Raw genomic sequence first — 27,134 nt, 5'->3', positions numbered from 1 at the left:
CCACAAACTGTGTGTATCAAGTACATAGTGACATTTAAATAATAGCAAGAACAACAATAATAGTAGCGCTACTGGAAGCACCACGTAATAGTGGAAAAGAACTGGAAAAACCGCTATAAGATGCATACTCCGGCGGTCTTACGCGGAGATACAAGCTTCCAACGGTGCTAAAAGCCCGGTTTCGGCTCGGCCGGAGGAGGAAGAGAGACGAAAAAAAAAAAAATGACTAAAAAAAAAATGGAATATTATTAATGTGGGATTTTTGGCTCAAGGTGTGGTGGCCCCTTTTCTAAGGGTGGCGAATTCTTCAATGTACGGAAAACTCGCCAAGGCTATCCCATATATAAGCAAACTGTGGGTTCATCTATATACCGACACATAACACCTAAAGTGGCTTCCTCCTGCCCCTCTCTCCCTTTTCTCCACTCACCCCTCCTTCTCCCCCTTCCCCCTCTCCAATTGGCTGTATAGACAGAAAGAGTAAATCCAATAGAATAGAAAACCACATAAGGCAAGATGAGTGAAGGCCCCGTCAAATTCGAAAAAAATACCGTCATATCTGTCTTTGGTGCGTCAGGTGATCTGGCAAAGAAGAAGACTTTTCCCGCCTTATTTGGGCTTTTCAGAGAAGGTTACCTTGATCCATCTACCAAGATCTTCGGTTATGCCCGGTCCAAATTGTCCATGGAGGAGGACCTGAAGTCCCGTGTCCTACCCCACTTGAAAAAACCTCACGGTGAAGCCGATGACTCTAAGGTCGAACAGTTCTTCAAGATGGTCAGCTACATTTCGGGAAATTACGACACAGATGAAGGCTTCGACGAATTAAGAACGCAGATCGAGAAATTCGAGAAAAGTGCCAACGTCGATGTCCCACACCGTCTCTTCTATCTGGCCTTGCCGCCAAGCGTTTTTTTGACGGTGGCCAAGCAGATCAAGAGTCGTGTGTACGCAGAGAATGGCATCACCCGTGTAATCGTAGAGAAACCTTTCGGCCACGACCTGGCCTCTGCCAGGGAGCTGCAAAAAAACCTGGGGCCCCTCTTTAAAGAAGAAGAGTTGTACAGAATTGACCATTACTTGGGTAAAGAGTTGGTCAAGAATCTTTTAGTCTTGAGGTTCGGTAACCAGTTTTTGAATGCCTCGTGGAATAGAGACAACATTCAAAGCGTTCAGATTTCGTTTAAAGAGAGGTTCGGCACCGAAGGCCGTGGCGGCTATTTCGACTCTATAGGCATAATCAGAGACGTGATGCAGAACCATCTGTTACAAATCATGACTCTCTTGACTATGGAAAGACCGGTGTCTTTTGACCCGGAATCTATTCGTGACGAAAAGGTTAAGGTTCTAAAGGCCGTGGCCCCCATCGACACGGACGACGTCCTCTTGGGCCAGTACGGTAAATCTGAGGACGGGTCTAAGCCCGCCTACGTGGATGATGACACTGTAGACAAGGACTCTAAATGTGTCACTTTTGCAGCAATGACTTTCAACATCGAAAACGAGCGTTGGGAGGGCGTCCCCATCATGATGCGTGCCGGTAAGGCTTTGAATGAGTCCAAGGTGGAGATCAGACTGCAGTACAAAGCGGTCGCATCGGGTGTCTTCAAAGACATTCCAAATAACGAACTGGTCATCAGAGTGCAGCCCGATGCCGCTGTGTACCTAAAGTTTAATGCTAAGACCCCTGGTCTGTCAAATGCTACCCAAGTCACAGATCTGAATCTAACTTACGCAAGCAGGTACCAAGACTTTTGGATTCCAGAGGCTTACGAGGTGTTGATAAGAGACGCCCTACTGGGTGACCATTCCAACTTTGTCAGAGATGACGAATTGGATATCAGTTGGGGCATATTCACCCCATTACTGAAGCACATAGAGCGTCCGGACGGTCCAACACCGGAAATTTACCCCTACGGATCAAGAGGTCCAAAGGGATTGAAGGAATATATGCAAAAACACAAGTATGTTATGCCCGAAAAGCACCCTTACGCTTGGCCCGTGACTAAGCCAGAAGATACGAAGGATAATTAGAAAAATGCAAGCACATTCATTTATCGGCTAAGTCACTGAAATTTTTTTTTTCGAGTGATTTTATCTTGCAAGCTCACTCTCTTTGTTCTTTTCTCCTCTATAATGGCATCTTCCCCCCACCAACTCCTCTCTACTTGCGTGTGTATTTGTTTGTATACATGTGTAAATATATATACATAAAAGAATGTCGTCTCATGTATTTTTTAACTTTTAGCCGCGGTCAGTGACATTTTGGCTTTCCCACCATTCCACGTCTGAAAAAAAAAAAAAAAAAAGAGATAAAATATGAATTGAATATATATCAAAAATGTCTGCAAAAATTTTTACGAATCAGTCCGATTGGACTTGTACTTATCATTGATTTGCTCGTTATGCGTCTTATCCACTTGATTAGCTATTCCCTGTAAAGTCTTAGACACTGCCTCAGTGGCCCCAATTAACGGCCGAATAATTGCCACAGGTGCAGCTCTAGCAACATAAACTGCTGCGGCGCTCGGCCCTCCCCGTTTATCATCCTTCATCTGTCCCTTTGCCCTCCATACCGCATCGTACGCAATATGCATATGCTTTTCTAATGAACTATACGCCTCCTTCAAACCCGTGGGCAGGTCGAGGGGCTGATCTGCGTACAGACTCACTATTGTGGGTTCGTTGTGATCTCCCGGTGAAGACATATCGATGACTACTGCCGTGGGCTCATGATCTCTTATCCTGGAATATTTACTACCAACTAACTGATCCTCCTCGAATAAAGTATCCAAGTCTAATACAGCTGCAGTATCACTGTCTGCACCATCAGCGGAGCCAAATTTCGATGCATCGTACACCCTGCCATTGGAACCAACACCACCGAATAGTTCCTCGGTGTTCTCCAATATCGCCTGTGTCCCTGAAGTTAATTTAACTCCCAATTTCACAAAATCTCCCGTTGTCGTTTTCAAGAAGACATTGCCACCCTTTTTCAGACTCCTTCCCAAATGCCCTTCTTGCCTGTATTCTGACATTAGTACTGTGACTAGGGTCTTCACCCCTGACCCAATCGCCATAAACGATCTGACAGGAGCCAGTCCTTCCAAAACGCCAGGCAGCTGCTTTTTGGTAATATCCGGCGTCCAAATGGCTTTCAGTTTATTATTTAATTCATCGAATCCATTTAATCCATACAGGACTACGCTTTTCAAAATAATCTTGGATCCATCAAGGGTAAAAAAATTCATCAATTCAGAAGTTTGGCCCGATCTTAAACCCGCATAATCAACTTTTTTCGGCTTATAATCTAATCTTAACTTAATTGAATTAGTGCTAAATTTTTGAATAAATACAATATCTGGATACTCATCAATTAATTCAAATCTTTTATCTTTGAACCCTAAGAACCTTATTAGAAACTCTAAAGTGTCTTGATCCACGTGAAGGCGTAAAGGCGCAACATTTAATTGCATGACTAATTCCACTGCTTGCAAAAAGTCGATCGGCCGGATAAATTCCAGGTCCAGAAGAAACATCGGAGAACTGTGTGGCCACGGTTCGTGCTTTAGCAAAGTTACAAATTTATTCCAGGTGGACGTGGGAACATTATCGATAATTTCAAATTCGTAAATGGAAACTACACATCGGTTCAAAACATCTGTGGAATTATCAGAGTTAGACTCATCGGGTTCATCTACTCGATAATTCTTCAAATTGACATGTACTTTGTTCAATTGAATCAGGGCTTTGTAATGCTTAGAAGGTCGCAAATTAACTTTAGAGACATCAGAGAAGGAATTCTGAACCCCCTGGATCTCACCATCAAGATTTCTTCTCAAATCTGTGACATTGTTTTTGTTAGCAGATATATAAATAGAGTCAAAAATATTTGCCTCTGATTGGGGTACATTTGATTTCGAACTGCTTGCTTCCGCTTTACTGAGCTCTTTATCCAGTTTTTCAACAGTATTAGCGATAAATTTCCGCGTATATTTCCAATCATACCCATCGAATAGTTTTATAACAACTTTTTCGACATCTATACTACCCCTTATATCCACATCCCTTTCTTGCTCTTTTGAGGCGATTGGTGGAGTATCTTCTTCTTTTGGCTGAGCAGAGTCTAGATAACTCTCATGGGGAAGTAAAATACCACCTGTGGCAGTTCCAGAGGAACTGTCCATTTCATATGAACCTTGAGAGGATAGTTTACTTCTGGCACCATTGTTGAACTCGTGAGTTTTGTCGAGAAAACTGTCTACCAAATGCACTGAGTCGTAATCATTTTGATGATTGTTCTCCCGGATGAAGGCAGAATTGAAAAGATCACAATCGATGTCTTTGAATACATCGATAGGATTTTTCAACTGCGTTCTAAATTTTTCCTCATCAGGAAACGTCTGAGGATATTTTAAATCAATACAAAGCTGACAAAAAGTTTGAAAAGAATCCGCGCATAATGAAAGACCAACTTGTTCTATTTTACAATCCAATAAAAGGGCACCATCGGATTTGTTTATTAAAAAATTCAAAGTATCTATTTTACCGATTGCAGAGAAACCTTGACCAGCATAAAAATTTATCAAACTAGGCCAGTTCTTATCTTTTTGAATTTTGAAATTCTGATAGTCATCTATTAGGAAGAGTGTATTCGCCTTTGAAAGAAGCTTTGCCTGCGGAATAAATGAACTTCCACCAGTTGTTAGATTGTCAAGTACAATGACCATTACACTTTTTAATCTGAAAGGGTGCAGAATTAGAGAGCAGTCCAGACATTTGAGTTCCCAGGGAAATCCTGAAGTCGGTTGTTTTTTACTAAGCTTTTGTGAAACAGGTTCATCTTTTGAACTGGCATTATCCGGGCCGATGTTTTTCTTTAGTATTTCTAACCACCTTGCATAGTAATGTATGCGAATGTTGTTAAAAATGACTTTTAACTTTCCATTCGCCCTTCTATGAACATATAGTACAGGTTCGTTAACTGCTTTATTCAAAACTACTGACATGATTTCTTGTGGCTCTAATAATGACGGTGTCTTTCTTTCTACCTTTAAGTTCTTTGTAAAATATACAATTTGAGAGTCATCCGTAATCGCAAAGAAATTATTTGATAGTAATGCTTCCACAGAACCAAATTGCGGCCCTATAATTTCTGATACTTTTAACTTCATGGAATCTATCTTGAGAGAAAAATTAGCGGATAAACTCTGCTTGTAAACGAACCTGGAAGAATTAAGTACTCTGACACTTCTCTGCAAAAAGGAGCCTCTCTTGCTTTTAGACTTTCCTGTACATTCACTGTTCTTTGAATCCGTGAAAAGTTTTCCAAACGCAGAAATATCTTCGACTAATTGTACTATTCCAGAATATTCTTCGTTAAATATCACTTCTTTGATGATTGCATGGACAGAACTATAAATTAGCGCTTCTTTCAAAGTATCGTCATATGAACCCAGTTGTAGAGGGGATTGCAAGTTCGAGATCGTAATGCTCGACATTGTCAATATTTTCGTGCACCGAGAAGGTAGTTTTTTAAATACGTCTACAAGCTCAATGTACAACTCACGGTTAGAGTCGTAAATGAAGGGTGAAACCTGGAAACATAATAAAAAATATGGAAACTTAAGCGACAACTTCACTGCTTTTGAGGTAAGTTGTACGGTCCTTTTAGTATCCGATGCTATTTGAGGCATCATCCCTTTTGACTTATTCTGATAAAAGGACATACATTTTGAAACAAACTGAAAGATTTTAAAGAAATGCGCAATGCCATCATGACTGATAATAATATCTAGTTCGTCGCCCATATTTAATGCGATGCTTTGAGGGGTTTGTTCTCCAGTGAGCAATGGCTTAGTTTTATGGCTAATTGTCAATGGACTCGAATTAGAATAAAATGAGCCTAAAGAAAATGCCAATGAATTATTTTCCTTTTGCTCTAATTTAAAGCTCTTCAAAATTACTGTGATATCTTGGCCTAAGTTTAAGTATATACATTTGATATCAACAGAAGAAAGAGCTGATGGTTCCTGCTTGTCAGGTGAAGGACTTTGGGAATCCTGGCAAGAAAAGCTTTCATTGGCATCCAAATGTGTAACAATGATATCTATAATATTCTTCAAAGTGGAGTTTTTGATTTCGACAATTTTGTGTATCGCTAAATGAACATCCTGAATATCAATAACAATATTAGACATTCTGAGATCATTGACCGATGATAAACCCTTAAAAGCTATGTTCAAATTATTTATTTCCATTAAAGATTCCTTGCACTTATCATTCTCTTGTTCTTCTTGTGTAACTTGGGGTTCACTGGGGTCTTCATTTGATTGCTCTTCCATGGCGCTCATATAAAGTGAAGTAGCCTCCATTTTTGATAAATAAACGCTTTGTGACAGATCGTCATTATTGAAAGGATGCACAGGAGAGTCGGGTACAGCTTGTTTTTGTATTGAGGAAATGGTGATATTTTCAATGTTTATATGTCGTAAATTTGCGTCTGTAGTAATAAGTTGTATGCTTTCTAGATGAACCTCCACAATGTTATCGGAAGGATCTCTATCATTCACTATGAAACGTATGGTAACGTCCTTTAATGCTATTTTCAATTTCGCTAAGGCTACATTAAGGGCCTTGTTCCGCATATTTTGAAGAGTATAAGAACCATTTGCGGCTGGTTTTGAAGCTTCTATATTAGAGTTGAGATCACTACTACTGTCTGAAGAGCTAATGTCATCTTCTTTGTACCTATTATATGTGGTCAATGGATCACTAAATTGTAACATCGAATTCGTAAGATCTTGGATGCTTTTAACCAAAAAATCTGAGTGAAGTTCCTGTGAGCCACTGGAATATAAAGGTGTCATGATAAATCTTAAACCAGACCCATCGATTTCCACACCGCCAGAAACTGTTAATTTTAACACAAGCTCGTCAACTATGCCTTCGTTTATTTGCACGTTTGGAATGTTGAGATCATCAAGTGACAGATTCACATCATGGAACGAGAAATGTGACTTAGACCCTATAGAAACGTCCAAGTTAGATAAATCTATATTGGAGAACAGCGAAATTTGCTGAAGGACGTAAAGAAGCAGCCGCTTTTGTATATTTTGAGGTAACCAAAATGCCATTGTATCGAAATCAAAAAAAAAAAGGGTTCCTCTTAATTTGCTTTAATCTTTATGCTTTCCTTATTTTAAACGGCAGTAGAAATTTTGTATGAATGGTGAGTTGAAATAAAGTCGCAAAGATTACAATAGAAGCAAAATGGTAGACTCCTACAGAGATGTGATATGATAATAAGGGTGGGGTGTCTGTTCTTTGTTCCTTGCATATTCATTATCGCGATTATTTCCATTCGCCGCACCAAAAAAAGAAAAAATGTCCCCGGACGAGAACGCATATACCAATCAGATACAGAAAAACGTAAAAGACGTCTTCAAATAAATATATTTATATTAACGTTTATCTTTATATATAAAAAGTACAATTCATGATCAATCATCATCCTGGTTATAGTAGGCATGCCTTCTTATCTCGCCCAATCTCTTCCTGGCATTGCTCAAGGATTGTTCTAACTTCAAAATTTCCACTTGCTGTTCCATTTCGGCAGTCTTCAATGTGTGTTCGGATGTGAAGTCCAATGGTTGCTGCTGTTGCGAAGTCGAATGATCATCTTCAATCATACCCATGACGTGGTTACCCAAACTTCTGCATGCATCGGTAACATCTTTGGAACAGTGTTCCAATTTATCTTGGGCCTTCGAGTGGATGGAAGTTTTCACTCTCGATGCTGCTACCAATTGTATTGTGGATGCGGCCACTTCTTTGGAGGCGACGATAAATTGTTCAGGTGATGTGTTTTCATTGTCTTCAGAAGTGATTAACTTACTAGCAGTAGTGATTAAAACATTGGTTGCACCTGCCACAGCCTTTGCCGCGGAGATCAAACCTTCTGTCCATCTGCTGTTTTTCAAGTAGAATTGGTTCAGAGGAATACTTGTCGTGGTGGCAATTTCATTTTGGCACTGAATAGCAGCCTTTACCAAAGCCACAACAGCATCAATAATCATTAATGCCAATGACAACAATGGTTTAGGAACGTCAACACGTAAGTGTTCTGAGGATTTGACAATTTTGTCAGCAGTGGCAACCAATTCAGAATGTGGGTTCGTTTCTTTATTTGATTTGACAGATTGTATGTTCAATAACGGTTCGATAGCCAAAGATAGCTCTTGCAACTTCTCTTGCATGTCCACGTTGGCATTGATGACGATATCAGTTTTCTCCTCATCACCGACCTGGTTAAGATTTTCAGACATCAAATCCTCGAAGAAATATTGGGCCTCTCTGGCACATCTCTTCACCAGGGTCAAAATTTGATCAGACTGTTCTTGAGGTAATGTAGTAACGGCGTACGCCTTTGAATTGGTCACCAGTGTAGCCATCGAAGTACTGAAATCACTAACGCAGTGTATGACCTCTGTTTGGTCGCCGTGTGCAAGGCCGTCTACTATCAAATTATTGAAACTGGTGGCAAACTCAGTGGCGTTTTCAGAAGTACTTTCCAATAAGGACAAAAGGAAAGTGGGTGGAGTCAGCGGACCCGACCAACTCAAAGGAGAATCGAGATTATAGACCGATTCCTGGATGGTGTTGATACCGCTTTCCAATATGGCATCCAGAATAGGGTTCATTTTATCCTGAGTCATTGTTTCTGCTGCTGCTGTCGCCGCTGCACTGTCCGCCTCTGCATTATTAATGGATCTTTCTAATTCTAACCTTGCCCTGTCACGGTCCTTAACCAACTCGGCCATTTGCAAATCCTTTTGCTTCAATTTGTGTTCTAACTGTTCCTTTTTCTGAATGGATTCCTGCGCACTATTCACCTTTAACTGCAGTTTTTTAAAACGAGGTAAAAGATTTAGATGCTCTTGACGCAACTGGGAGTATAGCTTGGCTAAAGACTCATATTTTCTTTCCCAAACATCCAATTGATCCTGCAATGCAGTTAGTTGCTCGTCCTTATTAGCCAATTGTTTGGAAGCTGTAGAATCCATCGTTGTGATTTCACTTTCCAGCTGCTGCACTCTTTGGTCATATTGCTGCAATAAAGCCTGGTCCTTTTCATATTGATTGGTGAGGGCAATTAAATCGTTTTGATGTTGGTTTTGTTGTTGAAGCTGCATATTCATCATATCCTGTTGTGCTTTTTGTAACTGCTGTTGAAACAGTTCCTGCTGTGCCTGCTGTTGTTGCAACTGTTGCACACGCTCTTGCTCGAGACGGTTTTGCTCGTTCGCAAACTGGGCTTGTTGATTGGCCCAGAAGTCCGGCTGCATTTGTGCCGTCGCCTGTGGAAAAATGGCGTTAGCTGCACCAGTGGCAGTGGGGATCATCATCCCAGTGGTGGCACCCGTCGGCATAGTTTGCAAGTAACCCGTAGGCGTCGAAGTAGTCCTTTGAGATACCGGACGTGGGGAAATAGCCGGCTCAGCAACAACAGGTGGTGTTGGTGTTGGAGTCCGTGCCGGCGTCCGCGCTGGAGTTACAGAGGGCTCTCTTTTTTTGAACTTAATCTCTTTTGACTCGTCCACATCGTTGATTAAAAATACGTCTGGAGCGTCCACGGGTAGTTTTGGAATGGTTACTAACGTGGTCAAGTACTTCACAGAAGAGCAGTCCGCGTAAAACTCAAACAGCCTTGCATGTTGCAACTCGTACCGTTCTTTCAAGGGCTGCAGAGCAGCGTCACCCTCCGCATCATTCAATTGCCTGTGCATAGCTCTCAGCATCGAGGTGATGAATTTATAAATACCATATGACTCCGCAATCAACGGGATCAGCGCCGAAATTTTGCACTCAGTATTTCTCCTCTCGGACTGAATCGACGCAAAGATGATCTGCGAGAACTCGTCAAGAGAATCCTGTAACGACATCAAATCTAAGATCGTCTCGTACCCTTCGTCCGGGTCGGAAACTGAAACCAGTGACACATACTCCTCGTACTCAAACGTCCCGTTGTTAAACCCTCTATGGTGCGCATGAAAGTCCAGCTTCAAAACCAGGTACCGCACATACTCCCGAATCAGTTTGCTGTACGACGAACCGCCAGAATGTACCCTACCCAGAGATCTGATCCAGTCCCTATCCCGGATGGCCTCAGCTAGCGCTGACGGATGTCCCTCTTGTATGATCTTATGCAGTACAATAAGCATCTTGAACAGTTGCACTTCGTCATTGGCCAGAGGCAGCGTCTTAAGGGTTGTAAAAACAGCTTTGGAAGACTGATGGTCCCATGTGTACACTATGCATGCGCGTACGTGCTTTCTCTTAGGTGCGGTCTCCTCAACGGAACACGCCTTTTTAAGCGCTTTCTGCAGATCTGAATCTATTCTGGACATCCTGTTCTAGCTGCTAGTACTATCACTACTACTGCTATGGCTGTATTACTAATATTTCTATTGTTTCACTATTCTTTATATATATTTATATATGTATATTTTCCAGCAAAACACCCTTTTTGGCATTCTCCTATAGGACGTCAAACGGCGCGCGACCGCGTCATTTTATACGAGCAGCCGCTGCGTCGTCGTACAAAACGCACCGACCTACATTACAATAAAAAGTACCCGTAAAAGGATCATGTGTACATGGTTCCAGTCTTTTGGTTCGGTACTATAACTACTGTAAACGACCCTCTCACTGCAGTTTATGATATGTGATCGCGTTAAAAATGGGTATTATCACCAATAACGGGTCGGGTAACAGATTTTTTCGATGCGCCGGCAAAAAATTTTAGTTTTTTTTTTTTTCATCACAGGGATAAAAGCAAACTGCAAAAGGACAAAACAAGAGAAGAGCTACTTGTTGTTTTCGTTTCGTGCTGGGGGTTTTCTCCTTTCTATTCTTTTTCAAAAAAGACAAGGAATATATTAATATAGCTGAAGCAAATCGTATGTCCATTGAGAATCTGAAATCATTTGATCCTTTCGCCGACACAGGAGACGACGAAACCGCCACTTCAAACTATATTCATATTCGTATCCAACAGAGAAATGGTAGAAAAACTTTAACTACGGTGCAAGGTGTCCCAGAGGAATATGATTTAAAGAGAATTCTTAAGGTCCTAAAGAAGGACTTTGCATGTAATGGTAACATTGTCAAGGATCCAGAAATGGGGGAGATTATTCAGTTGCAGGGTGACCAAAGAGCAAAGGTTTGCGAATTTATGATCTCCCAACTGGGATTGCAAAAGAAGAACATTAAAATTCATGGGTTTTAAGTTCAAGGCTTACGCCGAGTCGCTTACTCGCTGCTCGCTTTCTTTCTTAGTGTTGTTATCCTATATAAAACGTAACTGTTTAGTTATTTAAGTCCAAGTGCATATTTACACTATAATATATAATATAACATCTCATCTTTTTTTATTTCTTTTTCTTCTTCTCCCGCCGCGGGCTTACATACAGAGATATAAGAACAAGTGGTACGTAGCATGCAGCTTCTCAAAAGAGATGAGCGTTCAGTTTTGAGTACAGGGAAGAAAGGCCAAATCGAGAGTACATTATCATGGGGTCGGGCGATTTGAATCTGTTGAAATCATGGAATCCCAAGCTTATGAAAAATAGAAAAAAAGTATGGGAGACCGAACAGGATCTAATTACCGAACAGCAGAAGCTTAACACGCGATTGAAAGAAATTGAAAAAGAACGAGAACTAAATGAACTGCTGAACGAATCGAGCAAGGATAAGCCGGAGACTCTCAAGAATGACTTGGCTTTGAAGAAGTCGGGCTTGGAATGGATGTATCAGGATGCAAAACTGAGTGACGAAAAGGAAGACTATTTATTAGGTAAGAAAAAACTAGATTCATCTATACTAAACCAACCTGCAACACCGCCTGTAAGGGCGGCCACTACTATTTCCGCTTCTGGTGCCGCAACATCCATAAGTTCGCAGAAGAAGAAGTCAAAATTGCTTAAAGATGATCCAATGAGTAAGTTTAAGGTAACTAAACAACAAAGAAGAACTCCAGACTCAACAAAAAAAAGAGCAATGTCGCAACGAGGGAAACCGTTGTCCAAGCCCGCTCCGGACCTAGACTACTAAACTTTCCTTTTCTTAGAGCTTGGTTCCTCGTCGGATAGTGGCAAGTCCACCTCACCGAGACTGCCATCGTCATCCTCGCTGTCGCCATCTGCGCTTAACCCGGATTCTCCTTCTTCGTCTTCCAAGTCCCTCTGGGCCTCAGCATAGTACTTCACACAAAAAGGGTAGATCTCTTCACTGAACAATGACGCCAATGAGTCGCCGTGCGGGAACTCCTTCCCGGGTTTTAGGCCGGTCCATCTGAACCAGCCAAATATGGTTTTCATTCCCTGTCTGTACTTTTTTTTACCCTCTGGACTGCGTTTGTCTTTGATCAAGTCCGGGTTTATCGAGTCGTAACTCTGGGGCCACTCAATTGGAACGGGCTCACTAGTCAGTATCCCGTCTTCTTGGTCATCTTTGCCTTTTTTGATTTGGAACACCTTGGTGACTTGCTGCTCTTTGAAGTCTCCCTCAATTCCATGGAAATGGAATGTTATACTAAAATCTCTAGTGTCGTACATTTCAGACTCCAATGCCAGCCATTCTACTTTGATCTTATCTATAGTGTCAATGTATTTAAAATCTGAAGCCCTTATGTAATTCGCAAAACTAACGTGTTGTGAAAGCACAATTTTCCAGAACTCTGCAATTTCGTCAATATACGCGTCCCTCTTTTCATAAACAGGCTTCATTTTGTTCAATCTGTATAATTCTACCTCACGTTCAATAGCGTCCACTTCTTCTTCGCATTTAGCCAATCCTAAGAATGCTTTTGCACTGACCATCTACCGCACTTGCTAAGTGCATATTGTTAGTATAATGGGTTGCTTTATTTTTCCATTTCATGCCCTGCAGAGCTCAATCCTACATACTGCTCGTTCTCGTTTTCTTGGTCACTCATCATTGGCAGTGTTATGCTTCGAAATGTTTGTCGTCAACATCAAGCGCCTAATCATTAGGATGCTTTTCTTCCCTTTTCTCACAAGCGCAGTGTTTGATTTTTTCAATTTTTTCCGCCTGGAATTTTTTCACATTCCAAAATGAAAAGTACATATATAATACAATTAATTATATTAGTTTTTTCTTTCCTCCTTTCCTTTTTCACTATTTTAACGTAAAAAAAGATGGTATATACATATATACGTACTTTTGAATAGTTGCACACATAACGAAGCCACGAGTATTCTATTTGTCTTCACCAAAGTACTCTTCATGTAGCTTCTTTTGTTGTTCCCATTGCTTCTTCAACTTCTTGGTCATACTCTTGGTGATATCATTACCGTCTTTGTCCTTTGTTGGAAGGCCTTGCTCGTCCCAAGCACTGTACAATGTGACATCCTTGAACATATCTTGTGGTTTAATTTGAGCTTTCTGCTTCCTCTCGTTTTCCTTCTGCTCTCTTAATTTCTGCTGTTCCAATTTCTTTTGTTTCTTTGCTAGTTCGTTGGCATGTTTCTCCTCGTTTAGCTTGACAATTTCCAATTTTTCATCGTTAGTCAAAAATTTGATCAAGGCAGATTGTCCATTCCTATCATCCAAGGCAACATTCAAGTTTAGCAAATCTTCGTTTCTAATTTTATCCGTTAATTGCAAGAATTCCTTGGGTTCGGCTTTCTTGATAGCTAAGGAACGTACATCATCTCTAAATGTGGATAAACACTTAACATATGGCATAACAGTGTCTTCCAATGAGCCTAGGGATCCATCGTTGGAGCCAGCTTGGGCTGCCCAACCCAAATTGTCAGGACGGGATGGAAATCCAATTATTCTTAAGATTTTGGTGATGTAGCTACAGATAGCAATCAAGGGCTCAATTTTTAAAGCAGCACCTGCAGTGGTAATGTATGTGTTTGACTTGGTCACTAATTCGCTCAGTGTCTTCAAAGCAACAGGTGTGGATAAATTATCACAGAACGCCGAATGGACTTTCGATTCACTTTCAACAAAATCAGCCAATAATTCTTTCTCTAAGGGACTAAACTTTTTAGAGATATGACCTGCAGAAGCTGCATCGTTCTTCAATGCTCTAATAGTCTTAAAAAAATTGTTCATGGAGTTTTCAAATGACTTTACTTCATGGATCAAAGATTCCTTGAAATCCAATTGATTGTTCCATTGTACTGAGGCAAAAGCCAATCTTAATTGGCGCGGTGAGAATTTTTTCAAAGCTTCTTGAATGGTAATGAAATTCTTTAAGGATTTAGACATTTTTTGACCCTCAATATGTAAATGGCCCGTATGTAAGAAATAGTTGATCCACTGTTGATTGTCGAAGCGAGCCTCGGATTGAGCCAATTCGTTATCATGGTGAGGAAAGGCCAAATCGATGCCACCTGAATGAATATCGATGTTAGAGCCTAGGATATCACTGGCCATCACAGAACATTCAATATGCCATCCTGGTCTACCCTTACCCCATGGTGATTCCCACTCAGGTTCACCTGCCTTGGAAGCCTTCCATAAAGCAAAATCATTATTCGACTTTTTTCCGTTATCAGCAAAGTTGCTTAAGGACCCTTCACCATCATTAATTAAGTCTAACTGGCCCTTATTCCATGGCTGGCATTTAGCATAGTCATGATTTGGGGATTTGTCAAATTTTAAAGTATCAAAGTACACGGAACCGTCGGAAGTGGCATATGCGTAACCATTATCAATAATTTTTTGAACAAAGTCAATAATTTCTGGAACGTACTCAGAAACACGAGTTGTAACGGTGGGAGGTAGCACGTTTAATGATAACATGTCATCATTGAATTTCTGTTCCCAGTAAGCTGGAAGTTGGCGGAAAATCTCTGGATTGCTAATGGTAGAGCCCAATTCTTTATCCAATAGAGGAACCGTAACGTCCTTGACTTTTTCAAAGGCAACTTCTGCGTCCATGGAATCGCCCTTAGTGATTGATTCAATAGCATTTTGAACTGCGGTGACATGCATAGGGAATTTAGGATTCTCCAATTTTAAAGTTTCAGTATCAGCATTCGATAACCAAGTTTCAAATTCTTCGATAGTTTTGATCTCGCTGCCTTGAATAGTAAAATTTTTGTTGATATATTGGAAAAGTGCGGTTTTGACCTTGTCAACAACAGTGGCGTTGAATTTGGTATCATTTTCTTTGACAAAATTGTCAAATAAATAGTTTTGTCTAGCTCTCAAAATAATTTTATCGTCGATATCAGTAACATTTTGCACAAATTGCACGTCGTAACCAAAATAATCTTGAATAATTCTTCTATTGATATCAATAGAGACATAGTTTCTGGCATGACCCATATGGGAGGCATCGTAAACAGTAGGACCGCAAGAGTACCAAGTGACACCTCTATTGCCAGATTGCGGAATGAATTCAACCTTAGATCTTGTTAAACTGTTGTACAACTTCAACACAGTTTCTTTAGCTTGTGGCGTTGGAACCTTCCATTTGGGCTGCACAATCTTCGGCGTAGACATTATAGTATATCTTCTCAGGGCTTTTATGAAGATATTCATGCATAGAATAAGAACTTGACCGGACACCTAATCACCGACGCCAATTAGCAATACTGTTCTTTTCAATTGATAATGTCTTTTGACTCTTCGCGATGAAAAATGTTTGCGGTCACCCGCGCTGAAAATTTTTTATTGCGATGAGCTGAAATTTTCCATCTCATTTTTAATAGTAAGTATTCTTGCATGAACACTAATGATATTAGGAGGGCTTTTTAAGTTGCTACCACTATTGCAGTCGTTATCAACCTTTTGCACTTTATCTAGTAATGTCCGTGAAAAGGTCTGTTTCTGAAATCGAAATTGAAAGTGTTCAAGATCAACCCTCTGTTGCCGTGGGAAGTTTCTTCAAGGGCTTCCGTGCTCCCAGTGACACTACGTTCGACTTATACAAAAAAAAGAAGTCTGAAAAGGACGAATTCGTATTACACGGTGAAAACGAGAGACTAGAATACGAAGGTTATACTGATTCTTCTTCCCAAGCTTCGAACCAGTATGTTGTGGGCCTATTTAATCCAGAAAAGAAAAGTATTCAACTCTACAAGGCTCCCGTACTTGTTTCCAAAGTTGTATCCAAGTCAAGCAAGAATCTAAGGGGTCCAAAAATAAAAAGTAAGAGTGATACTCGTCCATCTGCTTTGAGAAATGCGTTGGGTGAAGCGTTTGGTACTAAAAAGGCTAAAAAAGCTATTGCAGATCTAGAAAGAAACCGTATTGACTCTGATAAGTTGACTGATTCTGCTATTGACATTGTGGATTCCGTGAGAACTGCATCTAAGGATTTACCAACTCGGGCTCAATTGGATGAAATTACTTCCAACGATAGACCTACTCCATTAGCCAATATCGATGCCACTGATGTAGAACAAATTTACCCAATTGAAAGTATAATACCAAAGAAGGAATTACAGTTTATTCGCGTTTCATCAATTCTGAAAGAAGCGGATAAGGAAAAGAAGTTGGAATTGTTCCCATACCAAAACAATTCCAAGTATGTGGCAAAGAAATTGGACTCTTTGACACAACCTTCACAAATGACCAAATTACAGCTACTATACTACTTATCACTATTACTGGGCGTATACGAAAATAGACGCGTGAATAACAAGACGAAGTTGTTAGAAAGGTTGAACAGTCCTCCTGAAATCTTGGTAGATGGTATCTTAAGCAGATTTACCGTGATAAAGCCTGGACAGTTTGGAAGATCAAAGGATCGCTCCTATTTCATTGACCCACAAAATGAAGATAAAATCTTATGCTACATCTTGGCAATCATAATGCATTTGGATAACTTCATTGTTGAAATCACACCCTTAGCACACGAATTGAACTTGAAACCTTCCAAAGTTGTCAGTTTGTTCAGGGTACTTGGTGCTATTGTCAAAGGTGCCACAGTGGCTCAAGCTGAGGCTTTTGGCATTCCAAAAAGTACTGCAGCTTCTTATAAAATTGCCACTATGAAAGTTCCATTTAAGCTACCTGAAATGACAAGAAGAGGAAGAGGTCCAAGACGTTAGAGTTACCTAGAGGTATATACTGAGCATTTGGTTTGCTCTGGTTTTTTTTTTTGCTAGATGGTTCTATAAAGCAGCAAAATATAAGACGGTCCTCCTGATGAGAGGAAGAGAAAAACAAAAATAACTACATAGATATACGCTATTTTTTCTGAGAAGATACATATGTACAAATAGATATTTTACAATAATTTTAAACTTCGCAATAAATTCAATATTAATTCATAGCGTAGTTCGGCTTTCTAGCACCTTAGTAAGCTGAAATTTAAAAATGTATCAGTTTATTTTTTTCAATAAAGGTAACTTTAAATGAGAAACCAACGTGTTATATAGGTGAAATCATGAATAGCAGTCTGCAAGTTGGCATCGGAATTGATGTAGGTTCATCAAGTGCTAGAATAGGTGTATATAATTACTACAATGATGCGCTGTTAGAAATGGCGCAGGAACCAGTCCCATACTACCAGGATTCTTCAAAGAAGTCATGGAAATTCTGGCAAAAATCAACTGAAATAATTAAAGCCCTTCAAAAGTGTCTTCAGAAACTGAACATTAGAGAATATGAGGTAAAGTCATGTGGTGTTTCTGCAACGTGTTCATTAGCTATTTTCGAAAGGGATCGCACAAGTAACATGCTGATACCGTATCCAAATGAAGATAATGTCATATTTTGGATGGACTCTTCTGCCGTAAACGAATGTCAATGGCTAAATATGCAATGTCCACAACAGCTTTTGGATTATTTGGGAGGAAAATTTGTACCCGAAATGGGCGTCCCCAAATTGAAGTACTTTTTAGATGAATACTCTCATTTACGAGACAAACATTTTCATATCTTTGATCTTCATCAATACATTGCTTATGAACTGAGCCGCTTGTATGAATGGAACATTGAAGGACTTTTGGGAAGAGAAAATCTTAATGGTATAGGCAATGATGGAGAGGTATCTGGCTGGTCATCTTCATTTTACAAAAACATTATAAATTTACCATCTAATGTAAGCATTGGAACCACTAGTCTTGTTGCCAATAAGCACATTTCGACAACTGTAGTTCGCAGTTGTATTGACAGTTATGCAAGTTGGTTCGCAGTTGCTTCTCCTCATTTGGAAACATCATTGTTTATGATAGCCGGGACTTCTAGCTGCTACATGTATGGTACTACCATCTCTGATACTAGAATTCCTGGAGTATGGGGACCTTTTGATACTATACTTGACAACAGGGGTGATTTTTCTGTTTATGCTGCGGGCCAGTCGTGTACTGGTAAATTAATTGAACATTTATTTGAGAGTCATCCATGTGCCAGGAAAATTCTGAAAGATGGTGCTGATATCTATCAAGTACTCGAACAAACCATTCGTGACATTGAGAAGAACAATGGTCTCTCAATTCATATTCTTACGAAAGATATGTTTTTCTACGGTGATTACGAGGGAAATAGGACTCCTTTTGCAGATCCACGGATAAAGGGTTCTTTCATTGGCGAGTCCACCGATACATCAATGTTGAATCTTACATATAAATATATTTGTATCTTGGAATTTTTATCATTTCAGACAAAATTGATAATTGATACATTTCAAAATGAAAATTCAAATATACATATCAAAGAGTTAAGGATATCTGGTAGTCAAGCGAAAAATGAAAGACTATTATCATTGATTTCCTTGGTTAACAACGGTGTAGCAATAATTAAACCTAAAGAGAATGTCGATATGATGGGTATCAAAGGTGCTTACGTGCTTGCTAAGTCTGCAAAGGAAAAGAAACAACTAGCTGACGTTATAACAGAGAGAGATATTAGTAATGATAGCGAAAAATTCGAATCTCTTGCTGAATACCGACTTGGAAACGATAGCATATTACTAAGAAAATTGCTTTGCGTTAAATATCATATACACTTAGATATGGCTAAGCAACAGAAGCGTTATCACAAACTCGTCGACGAAGTATTTCAGCACCTCTAATTAATCAATCAAAGTCTATCCCTTCGTAGATATTATGGGGTCTTTTCAATAAGTGACTCTGTTAATATCGACCCACTCAATTTGTGATTTTTGCCTATCATCTCTCTTGACTTTGAAGAAGTGATCAGTAAATGCCGCTGCATTCATATGACCCAAAAATTTCTCATCATGAGTGATCACGATTAGCTGGAAATTCTTTTGATGTCTTCTCATATTAATTATATTGTGTAAAGATTTTGCTAAACTTTCGATGTTTTCTTCATCTAAATTGGTGGTAGGTTCGTCTAGTGCAATTACGCCACAATTTGCGCCAAATGTTTCAGATAGAGCTAGCCTGATAATAATCGATGCAAGAACTTTTTGACCCGCGGAACATCGTCCTCTCATATCCAATTCAACATCCTGCTTGTACATTACAACACGATAGTTGTATGATTTTCCCTTAACTGTACTACTAACTTCATCTGATCTAATTTTGATGGTGTCTATATCAGTACCACTATACGTACGCTTCCATAATTCATCAATTATCCTGTTTATATCTTGCATTTTCAATCCATGATATTTCATAATAGCACTATCTAATGCTTTTGAATAGACATCTATGTCGTCAGTAACAAAGGATCTTGTCTGTAATTCAACCCATTCTTTATGGTAATTTTTCTCGATATCTTTGTAATCAGTCCGCAGTTGATGAGTCAATGAATCTATTTGATTCTGTAATTGTTTCATTTCACCTAATTTACCTGCGTTTTCAGAGCTCAGCTTTTCAAATCTTGTTCTTAGTCTTAGTGATTCCTCTTGATATTTGTCCCTTTCAGCTTCTGCATTTTGAACGTCTAATCTACTTATCTCAGATTCAATGTGCTGAAGTTGTGATTTCAATTCAATTAGTTCTAAGTTCTGCTTCAAGTTTTTCTCCTCATTATTTGAGTCAGCAAGTTTTCTCTTTTCTTCGTTAACTTCATTTGACTTGAGATCAAGCTGCTCCTTTAGTTCCAGCATTTGAGCTTTGTTCAATTCTAGTTCTTTTATTGTTGTTTGCAATTCATCGAAGCCCTTAGCTTCAAAATCAACCACTTCGTTATAAATGGTCTGAAATCTATCTATTAACCGATTAATATCTGCAACGGTTTTTTGTTTGTTGCGTACTTGAATATCACGTTCATTTTTTACTTTGTCTAGAACACTTTGCGCTTCATCCTTTTTGTTTTTTAATGAAATAATACGTGCTTCTAACTCCTTTACTCTAGAATCGATATCGTTGATGTTTTCCCTTTTTGACCTTATAGAATCATCAATATTTTGTTTCTGTGTTAAAGATGATTCAATTTCAGAAACTGTTAATTCCTTTTCTTTAATCAAGTTAATCATTCTTGAATTTTCTCTCACCTTTTCATCTTTTTCCATTTGCAAATCTGAAATGGTTTTCCTCAGTTCACGTAAAGAATCATTCATCTTCCTTTGTTGGTCCCTTAATTCATCAACAGTTTGAATACCATCTTCACTGGTATTATAAATCGATAGCTCCTCAGATATCGTTTTAGAACTGTTTTCAAGATCCTTAAGTTCCTTTTCTAAGTAAGTAAACTTCTCAATCAAAGGACGAATTTCAGACTCAGCTAACTCTTTCTCATCTTTCAATTTTGTGGAATCTACTTCCAATTCATCTAGTTTTGATTTGGAAGTTTTTGTTTCCTCCTTAGCTTTTTCAAGGCACTTCTGTGAATTATCAATCTTTTCATTTATAGAATTTAGTGTAATAATATGTTTCTCCAGTAGCCTTAAACTATGAAGATATTCCTTTTCGTTTTGGACAGTGTCTTTCAAAGTTTTTTCAAAATTTGCGTCTGTTTTTGTTTTTAGTTCTTGTAACAACTTACTTTTAAACGATTCATTTTCAAACTTTCTAGAACACAAATAACAGCAGCTGTCACGTTCAGCGATCTCTAATGCTTTTCTATTAAATTCTAAAGTAGTTTGATGCATTTTCAAGTTTTCCAGCGCAGTCTTATAGGAGAGCTCCGTTTCTTCCAGGACATCATTATATTCATCAATAGTACAATCCTCTGGTAAGTTTTCGCTTAGTAGTTGTATCACTTTTTCTTTCGACTTCTGATTATCCTGTAAATCCTTTTCAATGGTGTTCAAATTGTACAAAGCGTTTGTATATCTTCTATCCAATTCGTGCATCTTTTTGTTGTTGATCGCTATATTCTTTTGCATATTGATGAATAATTTCTGAAAATCCATTTCTAAATCAGCTCTTTGAAATTCCTGGGTGAGGGGAAATACTTGCCTTATTCTAGAATCATTCTGTAATTTTTCCGTAATCTTTTGTAACTCGTCTAATTTAGTATTAATGGACTTCTTTATTAGTCCTAGTTTGGCGTATAAGTCCGCTTGTTGATTCGTTTTCATTATGCGATCTTGAAATTTCTCAATTTGATTCTCTAAGATAATCATCTCATTATTTTTCTCTTCTATTTTCTGGTTCAATTTTGGTATAATATTCTCACTTTCCCAAGATTGCAGCTTTTCTTTGTATGTTTTTAAGTTTTCCAGTTCATGATTGAGGCTATCTTGAGTAGACAAACTTTTAAATGATTTCAATTTCTCAGCAAGCTCTTCAGAGTCATGGATTAATTTAGATCTGTCCTTTTTATTATATTCCAAATTCTGTGAATCGACGGTTATTGATTTTATCAAGTCGGATAAATTTGTTTCCTTTAGTTGAATATCCTTTGCAAATTGATCTATAGTGTCAGTTAAATCCTGAGAGATGAAAGCCTTGAACTGTGACATTTCGTGATTTACTTGAGCCATATCACTGTTTTCAATATTTGAAAGGCCTTGGAACTTATGTTGGAAGGCTTCTTTTAGCGATGAAAGGTGATTTCTGTTCTTTTCGTATGTCTCCTTACCAGCTTCTAACTCACCCTGCCGCCTGATGAGGGAATTAGAAAGGCTCTGCAAGGATGACTGACGGTCTTTCAAACTTGAAATATCGGTTTCCAAATCTCTCAACTGATTATTCTTATCCATCAAGACTTTAGAGAAGTTTGCCAATAAGTTTTGCAAATCTGGCTTCGATAAATCGAGAATATCAATTGAGTTTGACAATCTTTTCACTTGATCACTAATTGAGAGTTTTGTATTTTTCAAGTTCTCTACTTTGGATAGTATTTTTTGGAAATCTTGATTAGATTTAAACAGTTTATCGGATTTCTCAGTGATTTCATTCAATTGAGATTCAATTTCAGACACTTCTTCATTATACTGATCTATCTTAGTTTGCAATTGGTGGATATTGAGCTTCATTGCTTTCGATCTGTCTTTATCCAACTTTAAGTGTTCTACTGATTGCTTTAATAACTTGATATCCACGGACATGTCTTTCTTTATGGATTTTAAATTGTCTAGAGCCTTTGTAAATTTCATCGCTTGGAAAATTTCATCAAACTTCTTTTTAAGATTGGATGGTTCACTCAGTGGCCACAGGCTGTCTTCTTGGTGACAGAATATCACGTATTCCAAGATCGCTTTTGGAACTCCCAGATACAGGGGTACTTGTGCGTCTAATTCCAGAGACCGGGTGGACAAAGTACTGCGGTCACCACTATTATTTATAGCGACCAACTGGCCTTCTAAAGTCTTAAATGTAGTAGTAGTCTTTTTCATTAGCAACTGAATATTTCTGGTGACAATCATATTGAGTCCATTGGCACTCGTAAACGCCAGTTTGACCTGAGCTCTAATGTCCTTTTCACCAGTTATCTTCGGGTCATGAATGAATACTCCTCCCTTGCTGTTGGGCGGTAGATCACCTGTGGTAGCGTACTTTAAACATTCGATGATAGTCGTTTTACCTGAACCATTCATGCCGACTATTAAAGTCAGAGGCTTGCCAAATTCAATAGTTTCCCTATCATTGGAGTCAAAAGACCGTATGCCCTGAATAGATAATTTATAGATAGCGCTCATGCCTGCTTTCCGTCGTTCCCTTGTTTTTGCCTCTCAATGGTTGCTACCACTTCTTAGAATTAAAGATTTCCATTTAAAGATCAAAGCTTGAAAGCCGCTTTAGAAGCGATGAGGCAAGAACAAAGGCAACAAACAGGGACAAGATGAAAACCGGAACCTTATCTCAGATGAAGACAAACGAGGTGAAGGCATTTTTTTTTTTTGACTAAGTTAGATTAATATTTGCATTGTCATATGGGTGGGTTCTACTGCAGTTACTAGCGCACGAGACAAGGCAAAGCCGTGAAAGTATTGCAAGATGCATGGTTATTATTCTCCGAAAATAATAAGTGAAGGATTGTAACATTACCGCAAGTATTAGTATTGTAAGTGGAAGTACTATCGGTTTCTTGTTTCAATGAATAGCACCAGAAACGCAAAAAATCTACAATTAGTTTATGGTCGAAATGAGCTACTGCGCACGTATAGCGCATTGTTTCCTATTCTACTAAAGTCCGCAATACATAATTCTATCGAGTACTCAAAAACATTATGCTTTTGATGGCTTGTTAGATATCCTTATGACCACTAACCTGAAATTGAGCAAATTCATTGGAAAGTCGGCGGCAAAAATAAATGTTTCGTCTTTGGTGATTTATTGGTCATTACATACGGTACATTTTTGATTTTTTTTTTTGCCACCGGTCGGAGCGGAGGAGGTGAAAAAGAAAAAGTATAAAAGGGCAAGTGTTTCGTCCTTCCTCCATGTTCCATTCCTCGTTAGCATGACTCCCCGCTCCTTCCCTTTACGAGTTTCATGCTTTTAACATATCAAAAGTCAGTACTCGGCAACCTTATTGTATCGTTTTCGTATCGTATCGCATCGTATTATCGTATTGTACACAACTAACTCACCAATCAAGGCTCTTCTTACAATTAGTTACGTTACCGTATCCATTGCTACAACCTATAATTTCAAGCAAAAGAAAAATATACTATTGTCTATTTTTTTGTATTGTAGTTTTCTCTGATTACACATTTTTTCTAGTACTTTTCTCCAAGCACGAGTTACAGGAAAGGAACCGGAAAGCAACAAACATACTAAACATCCCATAATGCAGCAGGACGACGATTTTCAAAATTTTGTAGCTACCTTGGAATCATTCAAAGATTTGAAATCTGGTATTTCAGGTTCTCGTATTAAGAAACTAACCACTTACGCACTTGATCACATTGATATTGAATCGAAAATCATATCTTTGATAATAGACTACTCAAGACTTTGTCCCGATTCTCATAAATTAGGTTCTTTATATATCATCGATTCAATAGGTAGAGCTTACTTGGATGAAACAAGATCAAATTCAAACAGCAGCAGCAACAAACCCGGTACTTGTGCCCATGCCATAAACACGTTGGGCGAAGTAATTCAAGAACTGCTATCCGATGCTATTGCAAAAAGTAATCAAGACCACAAGGAAAAAATTCGTATGCTTTTAGACATTTGGGACAGGTCCGGCTTGTTTCAAAAGAGTTACTTGAACGCCATCAGGTCAAAATGCTTTGCTATGGACATATCGAATAACACCGCGAACACCGCTTCACAACAACTATCACTGGATCCCAAGCAGAGGTCGAAACAAATCTTGTCAAATCTAAAGAAAAGTCCTCCTTTAAACTTGAACATAAGTCTTCCAACTGATTTGACTTCCACAGATCCAGCCAAACAGCAAGCAGCTCTTTTCCAAGTAATAGCGGCTCTGCAGAAACATTTTAAAACTTTGCCTTCACATACATCCGTGGGTACAGTCGCACCTCCCCAAGCCCATACAATTACCGAATATGGTAGCAGACGTGAACGTGAACGTGAAAGAGAAAGATATAACTCAAGAAGGAATAGATCAAGATCTCCTCCGGCACCATTTTCTCAGCCATCGACAGGCAGGAAGGACCGCTATCCATCTGTGGCCCAGGACCAATACAGCATAGGCGCCCCCAATACGACATTTGGCACAAACAATCACCACTTATACCCCGATGAGCTTAATGTTTCCAATAATCCTCATTATAGACCAAAACCAGTAAGTTACGACTCTACATTGCCACCAGATCATATTAAAGTCTACAGCCGTACTCTTTTCATCGGTGGGGTACCACTAAACATGAAGGAATGGGACCTTGCTAACGTTTTAAAACCTTTTGCTGAAGTACAAAGCGTCATTCTGAATAACTCCAGAAAACACGCTTTTGTGAAAGTTTATTCAAGACATGAGGCCGAAAATGTTTTGCAAAACTTCAATAAAGATGGAGCCCTGCCATTGAGAACTAGGTGGGGAGTTGGTTTTGGTCCAAGAGATTGTTGTGACTATCAACACGGTTACAGTATTATTCCTATGCACAGGCTCACGGACGCTGATAAAAAATGGTCAGTAAGTGCGCAATGGGGTGGCACTTCTGGTCAACCTCTCGTTACCGGTATTGTTTTCGAAGAACCGGATATTATCGTTGGTGAAGGTGTTTCTTCCAAGGCAATATCTCAAAAGATGCCTACTGATTCTGGCAGAAATGGGCCACGTTCTGGTAAACCTAACAAATCTGGTAGCATATCGTCGATATCTCCAGTACCCTACGGCAATGCACCATTGGCATCTCCTCCACCACAGCAATATGTGCAACCTATGATGCAGCAACCGTATGGTTATGCCCCCAACCAACCATTACCTTCTCAGGGACCTGCCGCAGCGGCTCCCCCTGTACCTCAGCAACAATTTGACCCCACTGCTCAATTGAATTCTTTGATGAATATGCTTAACCAACAGCAGCAGCAACAACAACAAAGCTAAGATCTTTACTCCACCCTTTATTTGCTCATAGTACATAAAACTAATCTACCTCTATATATAATTTCTGTTTTTTCCTATGTTCCTTTTTTTTTTTTGTTAAATGGACATCCTTATGTATTCACATAACTACTGTGTTTCAAATGTAGCATTATCCTATTCTTTATTCTCTTTTTTTACCGTATTCCTGGTTTTTTTTCAAGGTTTAGATGAAAATGAAAATGAAAAAAAAAAAAGGAAAGAAAACAGTTAAACAATCAATAAACTTTATATTCTACGTAATCATAAGCGCTTATCCAGTACCATGAAGGTAAATTTAATGTTGAAAAGAGGGCTTGCTACTGCAACTGCAACTGCCAGTTCCGCTCCCCCCAAGATTAAAGTCGGAGTACTACTGTCAAGAATCCCTATAATTAAATCAGAATTAAATGAACTAGAGAAAAAATACTATGAGTACCAATCAGAACTAGAAAAGAGACTAATGTGGACGTTTCCGGCATATTTTTATTTCAAAAAGGGTACTGTAGCAGAACACAAATTTCTATCCCTGCAGAAAGGACCTATCTCCAAAAAAAATGGCATTTGGTTTCCTAGAGGCATACCGGACATTAAACATGGCAGAGAAAGAAGTACTAAGCAAGAAGTTAAACTTTCTGATGACAGTACAGTAGCATTTAGCAACAATCAAAAAGAGCAAAGCAAAGACGATGTTAATAGGCCCGTGATTCCCAACGACAGGATAACGGAAGCAGATAGGTCAAATGATATGAAGAGCCTTGAAAGACAATTGAGCAGGACCTTATATCTTTTGGTTAAGGATAAAAGCGGTACTTGGAAATTCCCTAACTTCGATCTTTCTGATGAATCTAAGCCGTTACACGTACACGCAGAGAACGAATTGAAATTGTTGAGCGGTGATCAGATATACACTTGGTCTGTTTCTGCTACGCCCATAGGTGTTTTGCAGGACGAGAGAAATAGGACTGCTGAGTTTATTGTGAAGTCACACATTTTGGCTGGAAAATTTGATTTGGTGGCGTCGAAAAATGATGCATTCGAGGATTTTGCTTGGCTGACAAAAGGTGAGATCAGTGAATATGTACCAAAAGATTACTTTAACAAAACAGAATTTCTTTTAGCGGATAATTGAAATCACAAAAACAGATGCGTTTTTAACGTTACATATACAAAATATATGCGTGCATATATATTTATATATTAGGTTGTCGTCAATCACATGTAAATATCATTAAATGAAAGAAAAA

The 27,134-nt window shown here is 39.0% G+C and overlaps 12 protein-coding genes across 12 annotated transcripts, besides 1 other annotated feature; 7 read left to right on the top strand and 5 right to left on the bottom strand.

The window, feature by feature from the left end:
* Window positions 1-516: 516 nt before the first annotated feature.
* On the top strand, window positions 517-2,034 carry ZWF1 (glucose-6-phosphate dehydrogenase; the record flags this gene model as incomplete). The annotated part of the gene is made up of 1 exon (NM_001183079.1): window positions 517-2,034. One exon carries the CDS (start codon window positions 517-519, stop codon window positions 2,032-2,034), a length of 1,518 nt encoding a protein of 505 aa, NP_014158.1.
* A 193-nt stretch (window positions 2,035-2,227) lies between these two features.
* Window positions 2,228-2,326: an origin of replication (ARS1412; ARS activated in late S phase).
* Window positions 2,327-2,357: 31 nt separating this feature from the next.
* Window positions 2,358-7,136, bottom strand: ATG2 (Atg2p; the record flags this gene model as incomplete). Its single annotated transcript, NM_001183080.1, has 1 exon — window positions 2,358-7,136. One exon carries the CDS (start codon window positions 7,134-7,136, stop codon window positions 2,358-2,360), a length of 4,779 nt encoding a protein of 1,592 aa, NP_014157.1.
* Window positions 7,137-7,502: 366 nt separating this feature from the next.
* Window positions 7,503-10,409, bottom strand: SLA2 (Sla2p; the record flags this gene model as incomplete). Its single annotated transcript, NM_001183081.2, has 1 exon — window positions 7,503-10,409. One exon carries the CDS (start codon window positions 10,407-10,409, stop codon window positions 7,503-7,505), a length of 2,907 nt encoding a protein of 968 aa, NP_014156.2.
* A 554-nt stretch (window positions 10,410-10,963) lies between these two features.
* SUI1 (translation initiation factor eIF1) lies at window positions 10,964-11,290 on the top strand (the record flags this gene model as incomplete). Its single annotated transcript, NM_001183082.1, has 1 exon — window positions 10,964-11,290. One exon carries the CDS (start codon window positions 10,964-10,966, stop codon window positions 11,288-11,290), a length of 327 nt encoding a protein of 108 aa, NP_014155.1.
* A 284-nt stretch (window positions 11,291-11,574) lies between these two features.
* On the top strand, window positions 11,575-12,114 carry CWC25 (U2-type spliceosomal complex subunit CWC25; the record flags this gene model as incomplete). Its single annotated transcript, NM_001183083.1, has 1 exon — window positions 11,575-12,114. The coding sequence occupies one exon, from the start codon at window positions 11,575-11,577 to the stop codon at window positions 12,112-12,114; it is 540 nt and encodes a 179-aa protein (NP_014154.1).
* Window positions 12,111-13,000, bottom strand: VPS75 (Vps75p; the record flags this gene model as incomplete). Its single annotated transcript, NM_001183084.1, has 2 exons — window positions 12,111-12,873; window positions 12,969-13,000. The coding sequence occupies 2 exons, from the start codon at window positions 12,998-13,000 to the stop codon at window positions 12,111-12,113; spliced, it is 795 nt and encodes a 264-aa protein (NP_014153.1).
* Window positions 13,001-13,281: 281 nt separating this feature from the next.
* On the bottom strand, window positions 13,282-15,585 carry CRS1 (cysteine--tRNA ligase; the record flags this gene model as incomplete). The annotated part of the gene is made up of 1 exon (NM_001183085.1): window positions 13,282-15,585. One exon carries the CDS (start codon window positions 15,583-15,585, stop codon window positions 13,282-13,284), a length of 2,304 nt encoding a protein of 767 aa, NP_014152.1.
* Window positions 15,586-15,851: 266 nt separating this feature from the next.
* On the top strand, window positions 15,852-17,099 carry RPA49 (DNA-directed RNA polymerase I subunit RPA49; the record flags this gene model as incomplete). The annotated part of the gene is made up of 1 exon (NM_001183086.1): window positions 15,852-17,099. One exon carries the CDS (start codon window positions 15,852-15,854, stop codon window positions 17,097-17,099), a length of 1,248 nt encoding a protein of 415 aa, NP_014151.1.
* A 338-nt stretch (window positions 17,100-17,437) lies between these two features.
* Window positions 17,438-19,066, top strand: MPA43 (Mpa43p; the record flags this gene model as incomplete). Its single annotated transcript, NM_001183087.1, has 1 exon — window positions 17,438-19,066. One exon carries the CDS (start codon window positions 17,438-17,440, stop codon window positions 19,064-19,066), a length of 1,629 nt encoding a protein of 542 aa, NP_014150.1.
* A 45-nt stretch (window positions 19,067-19,111) lies between these two features.
* On the bottom strand, window positions 19,112-23,050 carry RAD50 (MRX complex DNA-binding subunit; the record flags this gene model as incomplete). The annotated part of the gene is made up of 1 exon (NM_001183088.1): window positions 19,112-23,050. The coding sequence occupies one exon, from the start codon at window positions 23,048-23,050 to the stop codon at window positions 19,112-19,114; it is 3,939 nt and encodes a 1,312-aa protein (NP_014149.1).
* Window positions 23,051-24,144: 1,094 nt separating this feature from the next.
* NRD1 (Nrd1 complex RNA-binding subunit) lies at window positions 24,145-25,872 on the top strand (the record flags this gene model as incomplete). The annotated part of the gene is made up of 1 exon (NM_001183089.1): window positions 24,145-25,872. The coding sequence occupies one exon, from the start codon at window positions 24,145-24,147 to the stop codon at window positions 25,870-25,872; it is 1,728 nt and encodes a 575-aa protein (NP_014148.1).
* A 301-nt stretch (window positions 25,873-26,173) lies between these two features.
* MRPL17 (mitochondrial 54S ribosomal protein YmL17/YmL30) lies at window positions 26,174-27,019 on the top strand (the record flags this gene model as incomplete). Its single annotated transcript, NM_001183090.1, has 1 exon — window positions 26,174-27,019. The coding sequence occupies one exon, from the start codon at window positions 26,174-26,176 to the stop codon at window positions 27,017-27,019; it is 846 nt and encodes a 281-aa protein (NP_014147.1).
* Between the last annotated feature and the right edge of the window lie 115 nt (window positions 27,020-27,134).

Source organism: Saccharomyces cerevisiae, chromosome XIV, assembly GCF_000146045.2.
Source record: "Saccharomyces cerevisiae S288C chromosome XIV, complete sequence".
In the NCBI taxonomy this organism is placed as follows: domain Eukaryota; kingdom Fungi; phylum Ascomycota; class Saccharomycetes; order Saccharomycetales; family Saccharomycetaceae; genus Saccharomyces; species Saccharomyces cerevisiae.
Note: the sequence above shows the minus strand (reverse complement) of the source record. Positions and strands in the feature narration are given on the sequence as shown.